Source organism: Pectinophora gossypiella, chromosome 7 (assembly GCF_024362695.1).
Source record: "Pectinophora gossypiella chromosome 7, ilPecGoss1.1, whole genome shotgun sequence".
NCBI classification, from domain to species: Eukaryota; Metazoa; Arthropoda; class Insecta; order Lepidoptera; family Gelechiidae; genus Pectinophora; species Pectinophora gossypiella.
Window position 1 is genome coordinate 3,996,878 of NC_065410.1, and position 19,359 is coordinate 4,016,236.

Sequence of the window (19,359 nt, forward strand, 5' to 3'; positions counted from 1 at the left end):
TCTTTCTTGCTGGTCTTCTTTTATTCAGCTCTTTTTACATAAGTTTTGGGCCTTTTTACTGTCGGGAACGTTCCCAAAGTGGGAACAGACATATTTTATTCGTAAACATAATTCGTGCTGATTCCAGCACATACCATCTAATTTTAAGTTATACCTGTCCTTTTCTTATCAGCCGAAAAGGTACGGGTAATCGACAGGCATAAAATTTATGGAACACACTTCAATTTAAGGCAGAAATTTAAAAATCCCTCTCAAAATTTGACGCTGGCCAATAACCCGATAGAATTAAGATGACAGCACACGTCAGAGGGGTTGCATATCAGCGAGATGCGTATTTTATTCGCCTATTCATTATATTCATTCATTCATTTTAAAATTAACAGTTGTCATTCATCCATTCTTTTCTTATTCGGTGGATAAGAAAATGGCGGTTATAACATAAAATAAAATTAGGAGGTGTCTGCAGGAATCGGGGCCATTTATAACTCTTCTTAAAAGCTATAATCAGCACAATGAATGAAGAATAAACCTTGATTCATATGTCCAAATGCATCTCTTTAATATTAGGACATTAATTCTCTTGTTCACTTAAAATATATTTTTATTTATATCAGAAAACAACACAGTCTACACAGTGATTACTTGTGGCTCTAGCAGAGTGGCTCCGTTCTGCTCACCCCAATAGGAATTATGGACGTCGGTTTATATACGTTAAAAAATTGTGTTGCGCATTGATAAAACCCTTGCAAGTACTTGCAACTAAAGGTGGTACGGCCTAGAAACCTTCAAGCCAGAGTTCAATGGCTGGATATCGGCGAGATCTCGTCACGCAGCGGTATCTGTGTCTCGCTCGGTGCGTCTGCGCACCTTTACACGTCGTACACATAAACAGCCTGTATACATCTCAGTACTGAGCTCAGATCATTAACTAAAGATGGCTTAGGTCGCTGTTCATTAATGCAATTTTAAAAAGTTCAGTTTTGAATTGGCTTGATTAGGTATCAAATACACGTTCTCTTATTTGGCACCTCAGGTGCTTTAGCCATATATCTTTAGTAGGTAATTGGTCCCACACTAAGACCCTAATTGACTGACATAAGGTCGAAAACTTATGATGAGCCCTCATTCTATTCTTTGCGAAGAATTCCCACGAATGTCTGATGCTAATGTAGAGGTAAACGTGACTTTCCTAATAAATAATTTATTACGAACGGTAAATGACAATGAATGTTTTTAAAATTATTATTTCATTAGGTCCAAGATAATCATGAACAAATCCTGAATTATTTTGAGATTTGCACAGAAACTTCTACACTACTTCTAATTCTTCTTCTTTTTCGAGATCTACTCTGAATGCGTGTATGAAACGATTGATGAATGTGGAGGAAGCAACAGAAGTATGTCAGGATCGCAGCAAATGGAATTCCATAGTCTCTGTTTACCTCGGTAGGAAATAGGCGTATGTTTATGTATGCAGTTCATTCACCCTAAGGTTGCCTGGAAGAAATTGCTTTAGCAATAAGGCCGCCGATCGTACTTCTCTTGTAACATTTGTAATTGCTTTTAGTGTTGTGTTTATATGTGCAATGAAGCGTTTTTGTATTGTATTGTATGTACAGAAACTTAATCATATTTTTGAATCGAGATCGAAGAAGATTTTGTGTTTTAAACAGATACCAAATACGAGCACTTTAAGGTGATGCGTTTCAGTCAGCTAGGTAACGCTGCGTCAGCAGATGGCGTTACTTCTGCAGTTTTCGTATTTTTTTCCATTTATTCGTTTAGTGTTGAGTTCTGACCCAGTGAAATGTTAGGTGGCGAAATCTTACATACATTATCTTTAAGTTAAGCTACAATTTTGAAGTATTTACTGCAGATATCATATTGAAACATTGCATCAAAACTTGGTGTCATTTCAATTTGTATACAAACACGAAGCTGTCACACACACATGCGAACTAGGTTAGCTATTAAAAGAGATGCATAATTTGAATTTTACTTCTAACTTCTAAATGGCGCATTTGGTAAAGCAGTCGCCGCCATTCTTAAGTTTCACGGTTCAAACCCAAGTGCATGTTTTAATTGTTTTTACTTTTTGTATTTTTTTTTACAATTGAATTTGGCGAACCCGTCTAATTGTTACGGAATTTTCAAAAAGTATCACTTTTACCAATAATATTATAATTATACAATAATGTACTTTGCACTAAAGTACCTTCCGTAATTTCCGTATTTTTTATTTTGTAAAATTCTAACAGGCATTAATCGCATCAGTGAACATGCGGCTAACTAAAAAACTACTGAACGGATTTTCATACGGTTTTCACCAATGAGTAGAGTGATTCATGGGCGTGCTTTAGGATATATAATTTATACAAGTATATTTTTTTTGTATAAAATGGGTCAAAAATGATGATGAATGTCAAACATAATTATCGTTACAAATATAGCCGACTTGGAGCTTTCGGCGAAAACACTGCCTGAGCCCATTGAGATATAACAAAACAACGTATGGTTGAATTGTTCCTTTTTTGTAGGTCTACCGAAAAGTCCACAATATGTCATAATAATTATATTGTGTATAAAGAATTGTGTATATGTATTGTATGATTTTACAAATAACGATCACAGTACAGTAATAATAAGGTAGATTTTTCCTAAATTGCGTCGGTTCAAACTTTGTCGCATCGCGTTTGAAAGATGTAATAGCGCTTCAGGACGTCCCGCAAGCACGGCGCTGATGTCGCAGTATCCGCATTATAATTATTATGACTTGTCATTTAGTTCCAATAAAATCCGCGGGACTTCATACGTATGTCAGTGACAGCTGGTGATAGCATGCGGGACACTTAGCAGCTAATCGAATTCTATGTTGTTTTCGCGCCCAGTCCAGACGACTTGCAGCGCATTTCTGGACTTATATTTACGCGTGGTGTTTATTGTTAGGTTAGTTAGTTCAGGTTAGGACGTCTTTTTTTAACGAGGACGTTAAAAAAAGACGAGGCTGGGACGTATTGAAGTAGTATTTCCATATATACGCGGCCTGAAATGGGCTGTTTCAGGGACCTGAACTGGTTGCTGTCGAACTTATTATCACGTTTTCTTGATTAAAATTCATAAATAAGTCAAATAGAAAAAAGAAAAAAGATTTTCATTAGTTTTAGATCTGTCATGATGTCTGTGATGTTTGTTTATTATACATAAGAATTTCAAAATTTATCTTATTTTTTTTCCCAAAGGGCAAGGCAAAGGGAACTATGCCTATACAGCCATGTCTTGTGTTTTTTTTTCTTGATGATGATTAATGAAATGATGAAACCTAAGCCCCCACCCTCGGAGCAGACTCCTACTCCGAACCCCAAACGAAGTAAGCGGCTTGTTGGCGCAAAGCGAAAATAGATAGATACACTTTGTTTATTGAATATTCCGATTTAATAATACTATCGGGAATGTTTTCCGACTAACTTAATGTGATCATTAACCACAAAACATCACTTCGTATTGATTATTTAGATTATTCAACGAAGAAATCAACCTTCCCGTTCCCGTTTCCACCAAAAAGTCCGCGGCAAAGAGAATATAAATAAATCTGTATGTTGGATGGAAAAACAATTAATTAAAAATGACTACTATTTAGGCCGGCAAATGCAACAACTTTTTTTTGATTTGGTTTTCCCCGAAGGGTAAGGCAAAGGGAACTATGCCCATACAGCCATTTCATTTTATGTATTGATTTTTTATTATAATATATGTCCTCTTTTAAAACACGGTACTTACCCATTATTTAAAAATGTTTAAATAATATGCGTTAAAACAAAAATATTTTTCCAATATTCCTTTTCTCAGATTGTAGTATTTTTAGTTTTTTATTTATATTTATTCTCTTCATACAAAATCTCTTTATAAATTGTCACTGACATTCTATTAAACTTGTCAAGTAGTCAAAGCCTTTAGAGAAAAAAAAACTATCACGCACACAAACTAACATTGACACCTCTACACGCTCAGCAAATACACTGTAATCTGCACCACTACAAATGTAGAATTGATCAAAATTGAGGGTCTGAAATATGGTACTTCTCGTATTCGGACCCTAAATTTTTGTTAGTTTGCGAAAATAATACACCAAAATATTAATATTTATCGGTTTTATAACAATATTCCTCTATCCGTTTTCCTGTAGCACTGCATCAACTTTTGTATGGAAAACGGATCACCTTAACCATTGACAACATAGCAGTTGTTTGACGTAAAAACATAAACATGGTAAAGTAATTATTCTCTTTCAAATTCGTCAAAAGCTATCAATCTTATGTTTCTATTAGGCGACATGACGTCATTCTAATGTGACCTAGCGTCTGAAATTGGAAAGGCCTTGGACAGATAGACATCAGATAGTGGGCGAATCGGCCCGCCAATTCAGAAGATACTCCGCTAGAATTTATTGATTCGCAAGGCCTTTTTCAGCTTATTCATTGCGAAATTGATTGGTTGTTTTTTTTTCTTCGAAGTTGGAACGTTTTTGAAGTCTCTCACCCGTATCGACGTATTGACAATGTGTTCTAATAACACTCAGTTCCTAAATAGTCATAAGAAAACTTCTAAAAAATCTAAATAATAACATTAAAGTATGCATCATCATGTCATCGAAGCTAAGCAAAACGCTTTCCTTTCTTTAGATACTTACAAATAAAAACATCTACTTACAACAAAAAGAGTTTCATTACTAAAAGAATGCAGTATTATCTGGTTCGCGTTGGCAGGCATACTTGGTAAAGGCAAGTTTTACTTACACGTCAGGCAACTTACGTAAGGCGCGAGGCACCAAGACCACAACCCAGTTTTTCAAGCACCACCGATTACAGGGAGTAGTGACCTCGAAAAACACTAAACAATGAGTGTTGCTTTCTTTTAGCATCGTCCGGCGGAACTAATACGATGTCTAGTGTCTCTGCTAGTGCTATTTAATTGACTATACTATCGATGCCATTTCTTTGTTCTTTCACGTTTGGACACAATCGTGAAATCGTTCCAATGAGAACTGTAATTTCAAAGTCCGTGCCGTTCGTGCGTTCGACTTCATGATTGATTGCATCAAGCATTTGACCTGTTTTCAATATTCTTGCTAGAGCAGCTATTGTATTACTTCCTTTAAGTTCCTTACACTTTAATAGATCAAGATTTTAAATCTACGAGTGGAAATGCCTGACGCTTGTAGAATTTATAGCATCCGGCTATCAGTTGTTGAAACTGTAGCCGGTTAACGAGTTGTATTTACGTTGAACTCGCTACAGCAAACATTGACTCATCTGATACTAATTCGTAATGAAGCGATAGCGAAACTGTTGATAAAGATAAAGACGTATCACGTGTCGACGTTCTTGGAACCAAACTAACAGGATCAGTTGATAACAGCTATGGCTACTATGAGTACTACAGCGGAAGTAACTCTACACTGAATGAACGAGTTATCAGGTGACATGAATTAGAAAGAGATGACTCATCTCGTTAATGCAAAGAGGACAAGTTGAGAAATGTTTTAAAATGCAACCACACGAGCGTGACTAGCAAAGTATACGATATAAGCGTGGTTTGATTGAAGGTTCCAAGAAAACATTTACGTATATATGTATAACATATATACGTAAATGAACTTAAGCCTGTAATCTCTAGCGGGATGGGCAGAGCTACAAGTCATTAAAGTCAACTTGCAGATACGAAGTCCTACGATGGATATGATGAACATTATGGTCTGAACGGATCAGTTCGGATCAGAATTGTCCATCATGTTAGAAGGATACAATCACTGTGTTGTTAGGGTACAAATTATAGATTTTAAAAGTTCTAACCATGTTGTTTTACCTGCAGTAAACATGGAATAATATTGACATACCAAATGCGATGTGTAAGAATAAGAATGCTCGTAAGAATCTGTTACGAGAAAAGTATTCAAGTTGAGTAATTAGGTACTTGTATTTTCCAAGAGGCAACGTCAGTATTTCTGTTGTGAATGTTAGTAATTTGTTCCCAGTGCCATTTCAATAAGTAGGCATAATGTTTCTAACTGTCCTCTAGAGTCTAGAGTCTAGAGACCATCACTTGACCCGATTGCCATGATTGTCAGTATTTTATTTCCTGCAAAAAATCTCGCGTGACGAGTTACAATTTCACGAGTAATCGTTTTGACATTTCAATTTTATTCCTAACCGTGCCGTCACTTATTGGTATTGTAACTTCATTGTGAAAAAATGTTATGACGATTGGCTGAAAAGTTCGACATCATTATCGTGAATGTATGGTATGGAACAATCAAGTTTTATGGATCCTACAAACGTGACACTGAAAACCACGTACTTAAACGCCTTTTTGATAAATTCATATTCTGATGTGATTTCCTTCAACTCGATGTTATTCAATTAATTTGATTCCGGGTAAAAATAGAGACAAATTTTACATGGATTGAAACTAGCGTGTCTATTGCGATAACAAAAATCCGAATATGTTTTTTTGAAAAAGGTGCTTATGTGGATTTCACTATAAGGAAAGGCGATTTCTACTAAAACGTTTCGTGTTACGTAGGCAGACTAGTTACTTTAAGGTTTGCACCGATTATGGAAATTAAATTGGATCTATCTAGGCGATCGGCTTCGACCTGAATACCCGCAGCAGGTCGCGGGTCGTGGCCAGGAAGCCACTGAAGTTTTAGGCCAAGGTGCGCTGAGTCATACTATAAAACGCCATATGGGAAATTAAAATCTGCAATTACGAAAGTTTTACCGCAGCAATTGATTTTATGAGGTGGTTAGTATATTAGTCAGCTGTATTTTAAATTAACCTTGAGCTGGTAGAATTATTTTTAACTTGTATGGGTACGTATTGGTCGTTTAGAAATATTGTGCATATTCTATTTCAAATTTCGGTATTGCATAAGATTCAAGTCACATCACATAACAGAAGTAAATAAAGCTTAACCAAACTCCCATGTAGCTCTTCTAGTTAGCAAAGTACATTATGTATGTCCATTCAATATGCAGTTTCTACCGTTTCTACCACAGCTCAGTGTGTCGATAAGAAGTACGACACATTGTGCTATTAGTTTCACTTTTGCCAAGTGATTCATAAACTAGACACTGACTCACAGACATCACAACGACAGAGTTCTAATTCTCAGGATTTATCTACTGTTTGCAAATTGCATCACATTAAGTAAACGTCGAAGAGTTATTAAGTAAACTGACTGGATAAATATGTGATTGTACTTTTGAGTGGGACGAGACTTGAAGTCGAGGACAATTTGGTAAAACCTTCAATTAAATAGAAGTTGTAAGTAAATGAGCGATAACTTGAACAGGTCTGCCTTAGACCCACATAAACACTAAAATATTGTTAGTTTGTTTTAACTGAATTTTCAGACGCTGATATTTTGTTTTTGTTCTGTAGGCTTCTTTAAATCTCCTCTTTAAGGAGCGAAAGCGAATTTAAAATCGTAAGACCCGATGTCCTTTCAAAACCCAAACCGAATTGTTTAACCCATTCACGGACAGAGACCATGGGCCATTGATGGTTCATAATAGGTAGTATGAGAGTATGACAACTTGGAATCGGAACGTCGTCAGACGTTCTGTCCTTGAAAGTGTTAACTATTGTATCTGGAAGTCTGGGTCTGACGCGGTTAGGCTTACGTATTATCGACAAAAGTCACGGGTAACAAACAAACAACTCAGTCCGAATCCAGAATTTTTCGATCTTTTCATTGTGCGATTTCCTTAAGCACGTGTACTTTACACTACAATTTTTATCGTCTACAATCTTCATCAAACTAAACATTGTTACTTTGAGGACATTCCCGGCAGTAAGAAGGTTCAAAAGTTATGTAAAAAGAACTTCTTTACCTAGCTTTTAATAATAAATGTAATGTGTGTGTTTTAGTAATACATGTTTCTTTCTTTCTTTCTTTTAGGCAGATAGGATCGGAGTACAAGAAACAACAATTTGAAAAAAATAGCAGCCAATGTCCTTATTATAAAATAGTTTTTGGGTGAATATCAAAATGTCAAGTTTGGTGGCGAACTTTCATATCTACGAGGAACAAGTTACCTCGTAGCTAGAACTATCCTTTTTCATGTCAGAACCCAATTATTCACGAAAAAATAATATGAAAGTTCGCCACCCTTTTCTAACAGGAACAGTCCCATCGGCACGGCACTGGTTACACGCCCAACTGGACATTGTTCTGCAATCTTCCACATCGATCTATTTGTTTACATGGAAGCGTGAACTATAATTGTCATGTCATTAGACGCTAGAGTTGCTCTAATCCGCATGATTCATACTACCGTTCCTCCAAGGCTACTAGCTACTGGGAAGTCTATGAGCCGTTAACTGTATAGAAATAACTGTTTTGTTGTTAACAGCATCCATTACAATGACTGATCCGATAACAGGGCGTTCACTTGGCTAGGCTCAGGTATTTTTGTTTTGAAGAATTTAGGTCTTCTTCTTCTGGTTCTTTCTTTCTATTTCTCTTTTGTTTTTTTCTTATTTCCTGTGTGAGTAATAAAGTATTATTAGTGCACGAATGCGTTGTTATGTCGTGTATTGGGAATTGCTGAACTACTTACTTATATGACTGTTTCCTGTAGAAATAGGGTGGAGAATTGTTTGGATACTTCAATACTTAGTGTCGAGCGTTAAGCTCACGATCTGGAGGTCCCGGGTTCGTACCCAGGTGGGGACATATCACAAAAATCACTTTGTGATCCCTAGTTTGGTTTGGACATTAAAGGCTGATCACTTGATTTTCCAAAAAGTAAGATGATCCGTGCTTCGGAAAGCACGTTAAACCTTTGTTACTACTTACTGATGTAAGTAAGTAGTCGTTACATGAGCCATGACAGGGGTCTTTGGCGGCTCAATAATAACCCTAACACCAGGGTTGATGAGGTTGGTAATTCACCTCACAAACCCACACGATAGAATAATACCTAGTGAAAATTTGAAAATTTATTTTTTATGTATTTGCACCAATCAAGGTGTTTCTGTTTTTAAATAATATTATAAAAAATACACATCAAAAAGAAGAACAATCATCAAAAGCAGATCCTTGCAAATAGGAAGATAGTTACGAGGTTCCTAAATTAATGTCTTTTAGACTTCCGGTTCATCTACGATAGATGCTGTGACCAATGATGAGACTTCCGGTGGGAAGTAGGTAGAGTATGAAATGTCCCAAAATTCACAGTCCCTCAAATACAGTTCCAAAAATCAAAAGTCAAGTGTCCATTTCTTATGCAAGTACAGTCATGAGCAATATAATGTACCTACTTTAGGACTCTGTCGCACTAACATATTTGACATTTAGTGAGACTAACAGTTCAATTTGTCAAAAAAGTTAATGTGACATGGTACCAAAGTGTATACATATTAATGCTCGTGACCGTACGGTTCTTATTCTTATAGGTTGAAATGTTAGGACACGTTGTGGGTTGAATTGCAACTTTATCAGCCAGTGCTAATTGAAATATTGTTCGTAAACTGGGTTAGGTCAAATGATAAAAGTGTTTGTAGACCCTGTGTAATATTAAAGTCAATCTTTTGATATTTCTATGACTTTCTGTTATACTTAAGGCCATATTACACTACCCAATCGGGTTCGAAGCGTCAGGATCGGGAAGTGTAATAGCACATCGGGTCGGCGAGGAATTCGCCGCACATTTTATATCTACACCCGTTGCACGCTGTCGATGGACTGGGTAAAGTAATAAGGCCTTTAGGCTATCCTAGAAAATAAAACAAGTTTTATCGTTCGGAATTTTAAACCCATAAACTTTGGTCTTTAATGTTTCGGATAAAGATAAATGGGACGTTATAAAAGGGCCTTTCTGTAGGTACAGCGATATGTTATCTTTCGCACCGAGATAGGAGTAGAAATATTCTCGTGTAGTGTTTTGGGTCTCGATGGATACTCCCTTATCTGTTTACAGATCTTGACACAATTTTGATAGTACCGCCACTAATTAAACACACCGTTTGGCGTTTATAGTTTACTACGATAAGAACCTATGGAACAGAACTCAGGCGCACTTTTTCTTTGACTGCAGGAGAAATTTTGTACACATCAGGTTTTTATGAAATTTGATGGTGGTCAGTTGAATTCTTCCTTTTAGTAAGCGATAGAATGATCTGCGCTTAATAATAGCTGAATTTGTAAACTTAACTAAGTAAATTATTGCTAACTAAGAACTTAATATTTTAGTTACTTGAGTTTATTTTACAAATCTGCGCTTTACAAATTCAATTCAATTTTGATTTCAATTCAATAAATTTCAGTTCTTTCAATATCTTTCTTCATTATAAGCTAACTAGAAGATCCCCATTGACCACTCTTTTATTTACCAACTCTATGTTTTGTTACTCTAAATAGTAAATTAATAATGTACAGCGCGGGTTCTTTACCTCTAGTTTTTTATCCAAACTACGTAATCTTCGTCCTAATCGCCTTTATAAGATCCGAGACTGTTTTTCATATAGACGACTCCAAAATAACAGCGAAAGTTGCGGTTTACCGTCAGCAGTGAATGGACGATTAGTCACGAATTTCTTTTCACGAGAATTATAAAATTGCATCACATTATTCCGGTTGACAATTTTTTGATGTCTTACAACACAATGCATACGGAATTACGGATTCTTCGCAACTTTACGTACGTTTCTTTATTTCGTCTGCAATTCCAATGAATCTTGAATCATCTGTTTCTTTCTCATTCAGTTCAATTACATAGACGAATTGCCTCAAAAATGAGGAGCTGCGAAGGCCCTTTACACCTGTTAATTGGCCCTGAATGCATCTCATTAGGGTTCTAATTACGAGGTCTTACTAATCTTTCGACAACTGTATCCAGTGATATCAGTTCTTAAACCTAGTGTTTACTTCATTGTAAAGAATATTGTCTTTGTTTGGCTCCAAGAAACAATAAACTATCGTGGGATGGTTTCTCCTAGCAAATTGCATACGAGCCGTTGATGCCTGGATTCTATCCATTCCATTATAATGGAATCCGTCATGCGTAATTTTGTGTTGATTCCGCTCCGAACCGACACTAATTCTGAACAAAATTGAACATTAAAGTGAAATCTGAATTATGTAATGAAATATTTACCCGAGGGAGGTTTAAAAGCTGGTGATAGTTAGTTGATTTATGGTCTGGATAGTTTATAGCTAACACACGTATAAAGGGTAATGTCCCATCGTAAAGTTAATGGTGATTCGATGTACGCACTTGGCAAAGAAGTCATTGTCACTATTTGTCACCATAAGACTGCTTTCTCAGTTCACGAATTTTTACCTACATCTTCCAAAGCATATTTCGTGTTTACATCTAGAACATTGCGTTATAACATTGAAATTTTAAATATCCAAACCAGAGAGATAAATGGAAAGGAAGTAACTGTCCTGTCCTGATACGAGGGGTCATCAGCTGGACGATTTGTCTCGGATGTCCACTAAAATAGGTCGGCTATTCGCAATCACGTTATAAATACATCCTCAGGTAGAGTTGTATTACTCGAGGAACTGTTATAAAAGTACATTACTAGCAAAGCCATTTGGAACTTTAGTCGCATTCGCGACAATTATATCTACAGTTGCATTCTTGTATCGTTTTTAAGGTTGTTTTTCAAAGAGACTAAAAACTGAACTAAGTAAGTGATTGTAACGAACAATATTTGATCTTCTAACCTTGTGATAGGCATCCAAAATTAGACTATCTTTAGATAGTAAGTAGATTTCCAATTAGCCGTATCTTATTGGAAAGATGTACTAACTGAATTTTAGAAAATGTCCTACGCATATACACATATATATAATATGTATAGTCCTCCGACAAAGGCGACCTCAGTCTCTGTGTAGTACACACTAAAATTTGTTTTATATTATGGCAACACCGCATTTTCATCTTTCTTCTACCCTTCTAACATCATGGCGATGGGGTGTCGCTTTTTCCACTTTTTGTTAATTTAAATAATACAGTGCATGTGTTTTTATTTATATTTAACATATTTTTTATTTATATTTTTTGATCCTGAAGAATGTTTAAATTGCGGTCTTGCCATAATATAAAACAAATTTAATGTGTACTACACAGTCTATTCTCTCGTGGAGGCAGAATAGCTGACCATCTAAATGTCCTGCACAAACTGAGTATCTATATCATGATGTGGTATGACGTAAACATTCATCGTAATGAAGATTCTTAATGAGCTAAGGAAATCAGCTGTCTTCCTGACACGAGAAAAGCTGCCGGATTTGTCAAGTTGATTATGCTGATTGAATTAGTCCAGGTCAAGCCAAGTCGATGACCTACGCAGCTGCCTTCATTGGGTACTTACAGCTGTCCATAATGTGACGTAAAGATGATTCATGGCGGTGGTTCTGAAGATCCTTTATTAGTGCACTAAATGTTCCGGACTAATGATGTTGAAATGAGTCTTGCTTGTTGTTTATGAATGTGAAATGGGTACAATTAGATAATGCCCTCGCTTAAAGTCTGTAATTTGAGTTGACTTATTTAATGGCTTTTATTGTGCCTTTTCTTCTTTTTTGGACTTCATTACTTATATCATTGCAGATTAATTAATAGACAGCTATACTTAGTAATGATGTAGAAATTGTATTGTAAAGCTCCAGGGATTTGAACGAGTTTCTCAGATCCATACATACATATGTATAAACTCACGCCTATTTCCCACCGGGGTAAGCAGAGACTATGGAATGCCATTTGCGACATACTTCTCTTGCTTTCTCCACATTCATCAATCGTTTCATACACGCGCGCTAGTTCAGAATAGATGGTACTAAACTTTTCTAAGGACATTCCCAATTTGGTCAATGTACGTCCTTACCCAGCAGTGGGTGGATACAGGCTCAATAGATACCTACGCGTCCTTCTAGGAAGCGAAAGTCGCAAAAATCTCCAAAAAGAAATATAGGGCTTGCAGTTACGTTTGCTTTTCAAATAAGAAGTGAGTAAGGATAAACTTAAGTATTCAGTTTGGCTGGACTGTAGGCATAACCCGTCCAACAGGTCTGGTCAAAACACGCAGAAAAAAAAAGTGACTCGACAAAAAATCGATTCTTAGGTCGGGCATCAAAATAGCCGTTGGGGTATCAAGGATAATAATATACCTAGTAGTTATTCAAAAACGAAAAAAAAAAAACGAAAACGAAAAGTGCTGGAAAGAGTTGAAGAAAAGAGAACCATATTGAAGACTATAGAGAACCGGAGAGGAAATATGATTGGCCACCTGATACGACACGATTCATTTATAACAAACATTATAGAAGGAAAAATTGAAGGGAAGAGAGGAAGGGGTAGACCTAGGATAACATTTATGAAACAAATAAAAGAGAAGGTGCAGGTCGTGTCGTATCGGGAGGTGAAGGTTTTGGCGGGAAGAAGAGAGGAATGGCGGTTACTCCACCGACAAGAGCGCAGCTCTTAAATAGAGAGAGAGAGAGAGTTATTCAAAATGAGGAGAAAGAAAATTGTGTACGCCTTTGAGAAAGTCAAAGTTTTCGATATTGATGTTTTATTTTTAGGTAACCGGTATTGAATAAGTGGTTTTTGGACCACTTGGGGTAGCTCTAGCAGGATTGAAAATGCAATTCAGTTACCTATTATGTAAGCAAGGTAAATGTTTTTTTTTATTCACAGTTACTGTGAAATACTGTGTTCCGAGACCTGCGTTTCTTATCGAACCTCATTTCAGTGCAATTTTATGTAATTTTTATTTGTGGATTTGACCACCATTTCACCTGGTATGTGGCTGCGGTTAACTAATTTTCATAAGTGAATAAGTAGAAAGGTTATGCCTGGAGGGTTGTAAGCAGATAGCTACTGTCGAAGTCTAACTTTAACTGTCGGTAAATTGGTAACTAAATAGTGTCTTACTGGCTAGGTAAATAAATTTCTTACCGGAATCTAAGTCATATTATTAGATACTTAGTCCTGAAGACGTGTAAGGAACGATTTTTATAACAAAGGAACTTACTTGTTGTAAATGTGGCGATTTTTGTGTTGATCGTACTCTACATTATTTAGAAACAAACAAAATGCACGCTAACATCCCTGTAGGGGTGTGCAGAGCCACACGTTAGCAATTAGCAACTTGGTTTTGGGGGTCCTACGACGAAACATAGTGGTTACCAAAAGGGGTTAGCCAAGTTGCAAACGTTTTCGAAAAGCGACATTGACAATGATAGAAATGTATAGGATGGACATAAAGGGAAGTAAAGTAACATGTCTATCACAAATATTTGATTACTGTCGATTTTCATAGTTTTTTGGAACTTAGCTAAAGCCCCAATTATCGCCCGTATTAATAGTTAAAGAGACGAAGCTAGACTTTACATTGACTCACTTATTCTTATTAGGATAGAAAGGATTCGAATCCACTAAGAAATACCTGTGTAGGTAACTACGAGTATTTACTCAAATAAGTAATAGTTGTTAAATATTTGCTTGCTAGGAACAGGTGAACGTCGGATATCACAGGTGAATAGTGATATCATATTATCGCGTGTGCTGTTATCAAACTTATCGAGTGGTTGCTCAAACAGAGATCAATAAATGTTTGTTGTATGAATGAAAGGGAATTTAGGTTAGTTTATAATGTCTGTACGGTAGGTTTTTTCGTTTTTTATTGGGGAAAACGGTGTTGGATCCCTACCTATCATGCACTGTTCTTAAAAAGAAAATCTTGACAAGAATTAAATATGGAATCTACCTATTCTTCATAAAACTATTACGATCGTGAACGTATAAGTTTTATATTTTACCTATCAACAGTTCAACAGCTCAATTTTCCAAAGCGATTGGATATTTCTTCTTTTTAGAAATGTAGAGAAAGCAAAATTGAGATGTTGCTAGATTTTAATGAGATGAAATAAGTAGGTTAGGTTAGCCAATCATACGTAGGTATAGGTACCTATCTATAATGTTATTAAGGCTCTATTCCTCAACATCATCATCATCCCATTGCAGGACATAGGCCTCTCCCAAGGCGCGCCACAATGCCCTATCCTCAGCCTTACGAATCCAGGTGGTTCCAGCCACCTTCTGCAAGTCGTCCCGCCATCTTGCCTGGGATCGACCCTCACTGCATTTCCCTAGACGAGGTCTCTACTCCAGAACACGCTAGCACCAACAACCAAACAAATGTGGCCAACCCACTACCACTTCAGTTAAGGCTACATTACACGATTTTTCGGGACGGGGCGATCCAATAAGAAGCGGAGGCAGGGGCCTGATTTTGCCATACTGAATATACCTAGATATATGTACGTAGGTAGTTAGTACCTATCTACTTATCCGACGCGTTGGGCTCGTGAAATTACCTACCTATATACCTAGGTACTTAGTAGAGTGTGTTATACAGAGCAGTGTCAAAATGGACATTGGTAGGTTGGTACTACCTACTTGAACTCTACATTATAAAGTAACTGCCACTACAAAACTACCTACAGTAAATGAAGTCAAGTCGATTTTCCATGGGTGTTCTGTTAAGATTAAAAAACAAACCATGGGAAATTGATTGGGTATAGGTGGAAACCTACCCACCTACCTAATTTGCGTAATATTTCCTACTGTGTTATAATGGGGTCATCGTTTACCTAACCCACTAGTCTGTTCATGTTTCTTAGTTACAATAAAAATGTTAACTAGATAGGTACCTATAAAGATTTAAATTGCTAGGCAAGAGAAACTCTGCTCGGAAAGTGAGAGGAAAGGGATTCCTTGCAAGTCGAGGAAATACCGCAAGTTACACTAACTAAACTTACCACAGCTATTAGCTTCCCCCGCACGGTGACGCCGATCATTGGCGCGAACCGCACTTCGACTCCTGGCTCCACCACCAGCTCTGCAGCGCTCTCCACCAACAGATCATCCCTCAGCAGATACGGGCTACCCTCAGCCTTCCACACTACTCTCCCCGCAACCACCCCACCTTCTAGCTCGGTCAACCCTGCACTCCTGTTCAACAACCACGGGTCAGTGTCCCGCAACTCCTGTCCACAACACACACTCATACACCAACACAACACCAGCACCGTCCTCCACTTGTACTTGGTGTCACTGAACTGGCTGTGTCTCTTCTGCACCCCCATATCCTTAGAGCACTCCATTTCCACTAACTCGGCACAATATTCATTTCACTTTTAAACGATCCTCACCTGCCCTACACCTATGCAAACAAGCAGGTATTCCGGCGTATCATAACAGAAAGCATGTCCAAATTTAAACGTAACGTCTATAAATCCAAATTAAAGTTGAATTTAGTTACAAAATTTAAATAAAAACAATTCATAATGAAACAAAGGTGGGGCAGCGTACGAAAGAAAACAAGCGAAAACGCGCGCCGCCGCGCGACCGTTGAATAAAGTAGTTTGGCCGGTTTCGTGTTAGTTTCCTCTCCCTCCCTTCCTCTTCCTCCCCTCCTACCTCACTAGCTCGAAGCCTCCTCCCTCCCTTCCAAGTTACCTCACGCACACAGCCACGGCTTAATTCACTTACACAAGTGCATTTTGCATTTCCGTTTCAACCATTCATTCATCGTTCAATCGTTCAATCATTCGGTTTTTTGTTGAAGTTATAATAAATCTGATAATTATTCTACCCTTATTTTTTAAAATTATTCTTCTATTTTATTATTCTCAAATAAATAAAAACGGTGAATAAATTAGATATAAAAAGATTTACGCAGCAATAATTTTTGGAACTGACAACATCGGGCGATCAATGGCAGTCACTCACTCAGCATGAAGTTCATTCCATTCGGTCATTCCACAGTTGATTCATTCTCATAGAAAAAGTTTTCTGGCAAGGCGGGGGATATGTCAACCGCGCCCCTCGCGTACTCAACTTCAACCCCCGATCTGCTAATTTATGACAACGACAGCTCAGTGACATTGCCTTTTTTTTACAATTACAATATTAATGGCCGTCGTACGGTGCGCACATAGTGTTGGGTTCTTACCCGGAAAATTCCCGCGTTTTGGGAATTTTCCCAATTCTGAGGGAAAAAACCCGAAAAATTCCCATTTCAAGGGAAAATATTTTTTATCGCATATATTTGTATTAAAAGTAAGGATTTCCAACAAAGACCATTTGAATATAATGTATGCCTACTTATGCCTAATTTATTTTCTGTCGTAGTGTCGTATGAACTCTTAAAAAACTTAAAGGAGATCATCGGATTTCGGCCCAGAAGTCTAAAGTGCCGGCCAAAAAATAATTTTGCTATATTCCGTTAGATCTTATCCGTATGAGCATTTATTACTATGGCACCAAAGCTGTAGGGTAAATATCTTCGGTTTTATTCGATTTTAAAAAACTGTATTTTTCAAACATTTATGGTGAAAATGTAAAGTGCCGGCCAAGTAACAATAATGGTATTTATTATCCTTAGAACTTATCCGTCTGAGCATTTATTACTATGGCACCAAAGCTGTAGGGTCAATATTTTCGGTTTTATTCGAATTAAAAAAAAACTGAATTTTCATACATTTTTGGTGAAAATGTGAAGTGCCGGCCATGGAACAATATTTGTATATCCCGTTAGAACTTATCCATTTGACCATTTATTATTAGGGCACCAAACATCTATGACCATTATTTTGACTTTTGTTGGACTTTACGTTATAGTTTCTGTGTGAAAAGTGCCGGTCAGCAAAAAAACACATGTCAAAGCTATCGAGAAGATACCTGTAAACATTATTCACTATGACAAAAACGTGTATGACCATTAATTAGTTTGGCTTTTGTTGGATTTAAAAAAAAAACTTGAATTTTGTTTCATTTTGTATAATTAAAAATAAAATATAACAGGCGCGTTATTTAAAGGATCGTCAGAATGTTTATTACTATGGCATTAAACGACTATGACCAATATTTTGAAATTAAATCGATTTTTCAAAAATTAAAAAAAAGTTTTATCTAGTGATAATGGAACTATCTTGCTAAAGGCGTAATATGGTGGTCGTCTTTTGAAAAATAGGTTTGCGTTTGACCACTACCTTACCTGATGGTGATACACGCTTAAGAAGCTATTTTTTTTTAAAGAAAAGTGTAAACAAGGAATAAACAGTGGGGTGATAGAGGTACTATGTTATCGGCCGAGTAGCACCAGGACATTGTGATAGGCATACTTGCAAAGTACAACTACCCGACTCCTGTTTTCCCTAACAGATACTTCAGACGTCATGCCAAAATACGAATTTCGTCACTAGATGGCAAGCTTATCTTTGGAGGGTGGTAACCATTTACGGTCAAGGTGAATCAATACCATAATTCAACCTAAACTTAGGCCGTAACGTTGAGTCGAATGCAAAAACTACAGCCAACATCATATCTAAAATCAGATAGTATTAATATAGAAGTTCACCTAACAACACTCAAAACAAAAACACAAAGTATTTATCTGACTAATAACTAGTCATTGGGAAAGCTCTGCTTGTTGTCATTGTTAAAATGTATAGAAAAAAGTTTTTTTTAAAAGTCCAATAAAAGCCAAAGTCGACATTTGGTAGTATAGTAAAAATACGTTTCAAGTCGTTTACCAAAAGATTTGACTTATTTTGTTTCGCTGGCTGACATTTTCCCATTTGAACCAAAACGGAAAGAGAGACGAATAAAAAGTCAAGATAACGGTCAAAAATGTTTTGCGCCAGATTATTAAATGTTCTAAAGGTCCTTTTTAATCCGCCGTACCGCATTTTTTACCCAAAGCACTTTATTTTCATACAAAATAAATAAGAAATCAAGATTTTTAAAATACACTAAAAGCCAAACTAATGGTCATACAAGTTTGGCGCTATAGAAAAAAATGTTATCAGGCATCTACTCGATACTCTCAACATGATATTTTTGCTGGTCGGCATTTTTCACATTTGAACTAAAACGTAAATTCCAATAAAAGTCAAAATAATGGTCATAGAAGTTTGGCGCTATACTAATAAATGTTCTAACGGTCCTTTGTAATACGCCTGTATACCTCTTTTTCCCAACGGACATAATATTATTTTTTACAAAATGTATGAAAAATCGAGATTTTTAAAATCCAATTAAAGCCAAACTAATGGTCATACACGTCTGGTGTCATAGTAAAAAATGTTCAGAACAATCTACTCGAAAAGTTTGGCACATTTTTTTTCTCTGACCGGCACTTTCAAATTTGGGCCGGCCAAAGTATGGAAAGCCGACGATCTCCTTTGTAATATATTTTGAATGGAATGTTCGATTTTAATAATTCCATGCAAAGATATCTACATATTATAGGATATATAGGATGCTTTTGGCACGA

General features: G+C 36.7%; 1 protein-coding gene across 2 annotated transcripts in view; it reads right to left on the minus strand.

Annotated features, from left to right (window-relative positions):
* Positions 1-16,416, minus strand: part of LOC126368153 (protein bark beetle) — a 55,842-nt gene extending 39,426 nt beyond the window's left edge. For both annotated transcript variants that reach the window (XM_050012033.1, XM_050012032.1), the window contains exon 1: positions 15,839-16,416. In XM_050012033.1, the coding sequence (XP_049867990.1) occupies positions 15,839-16,183 (345 nt within the window). In that variant the 5' untranslated portion in view covers positions 16,184-16,416. The remainder of the gene's footprint in view (positions 1-15,838) is intronic.
* Positions 16,417-19,359: the final 2,943 nt, after the last annotated feature.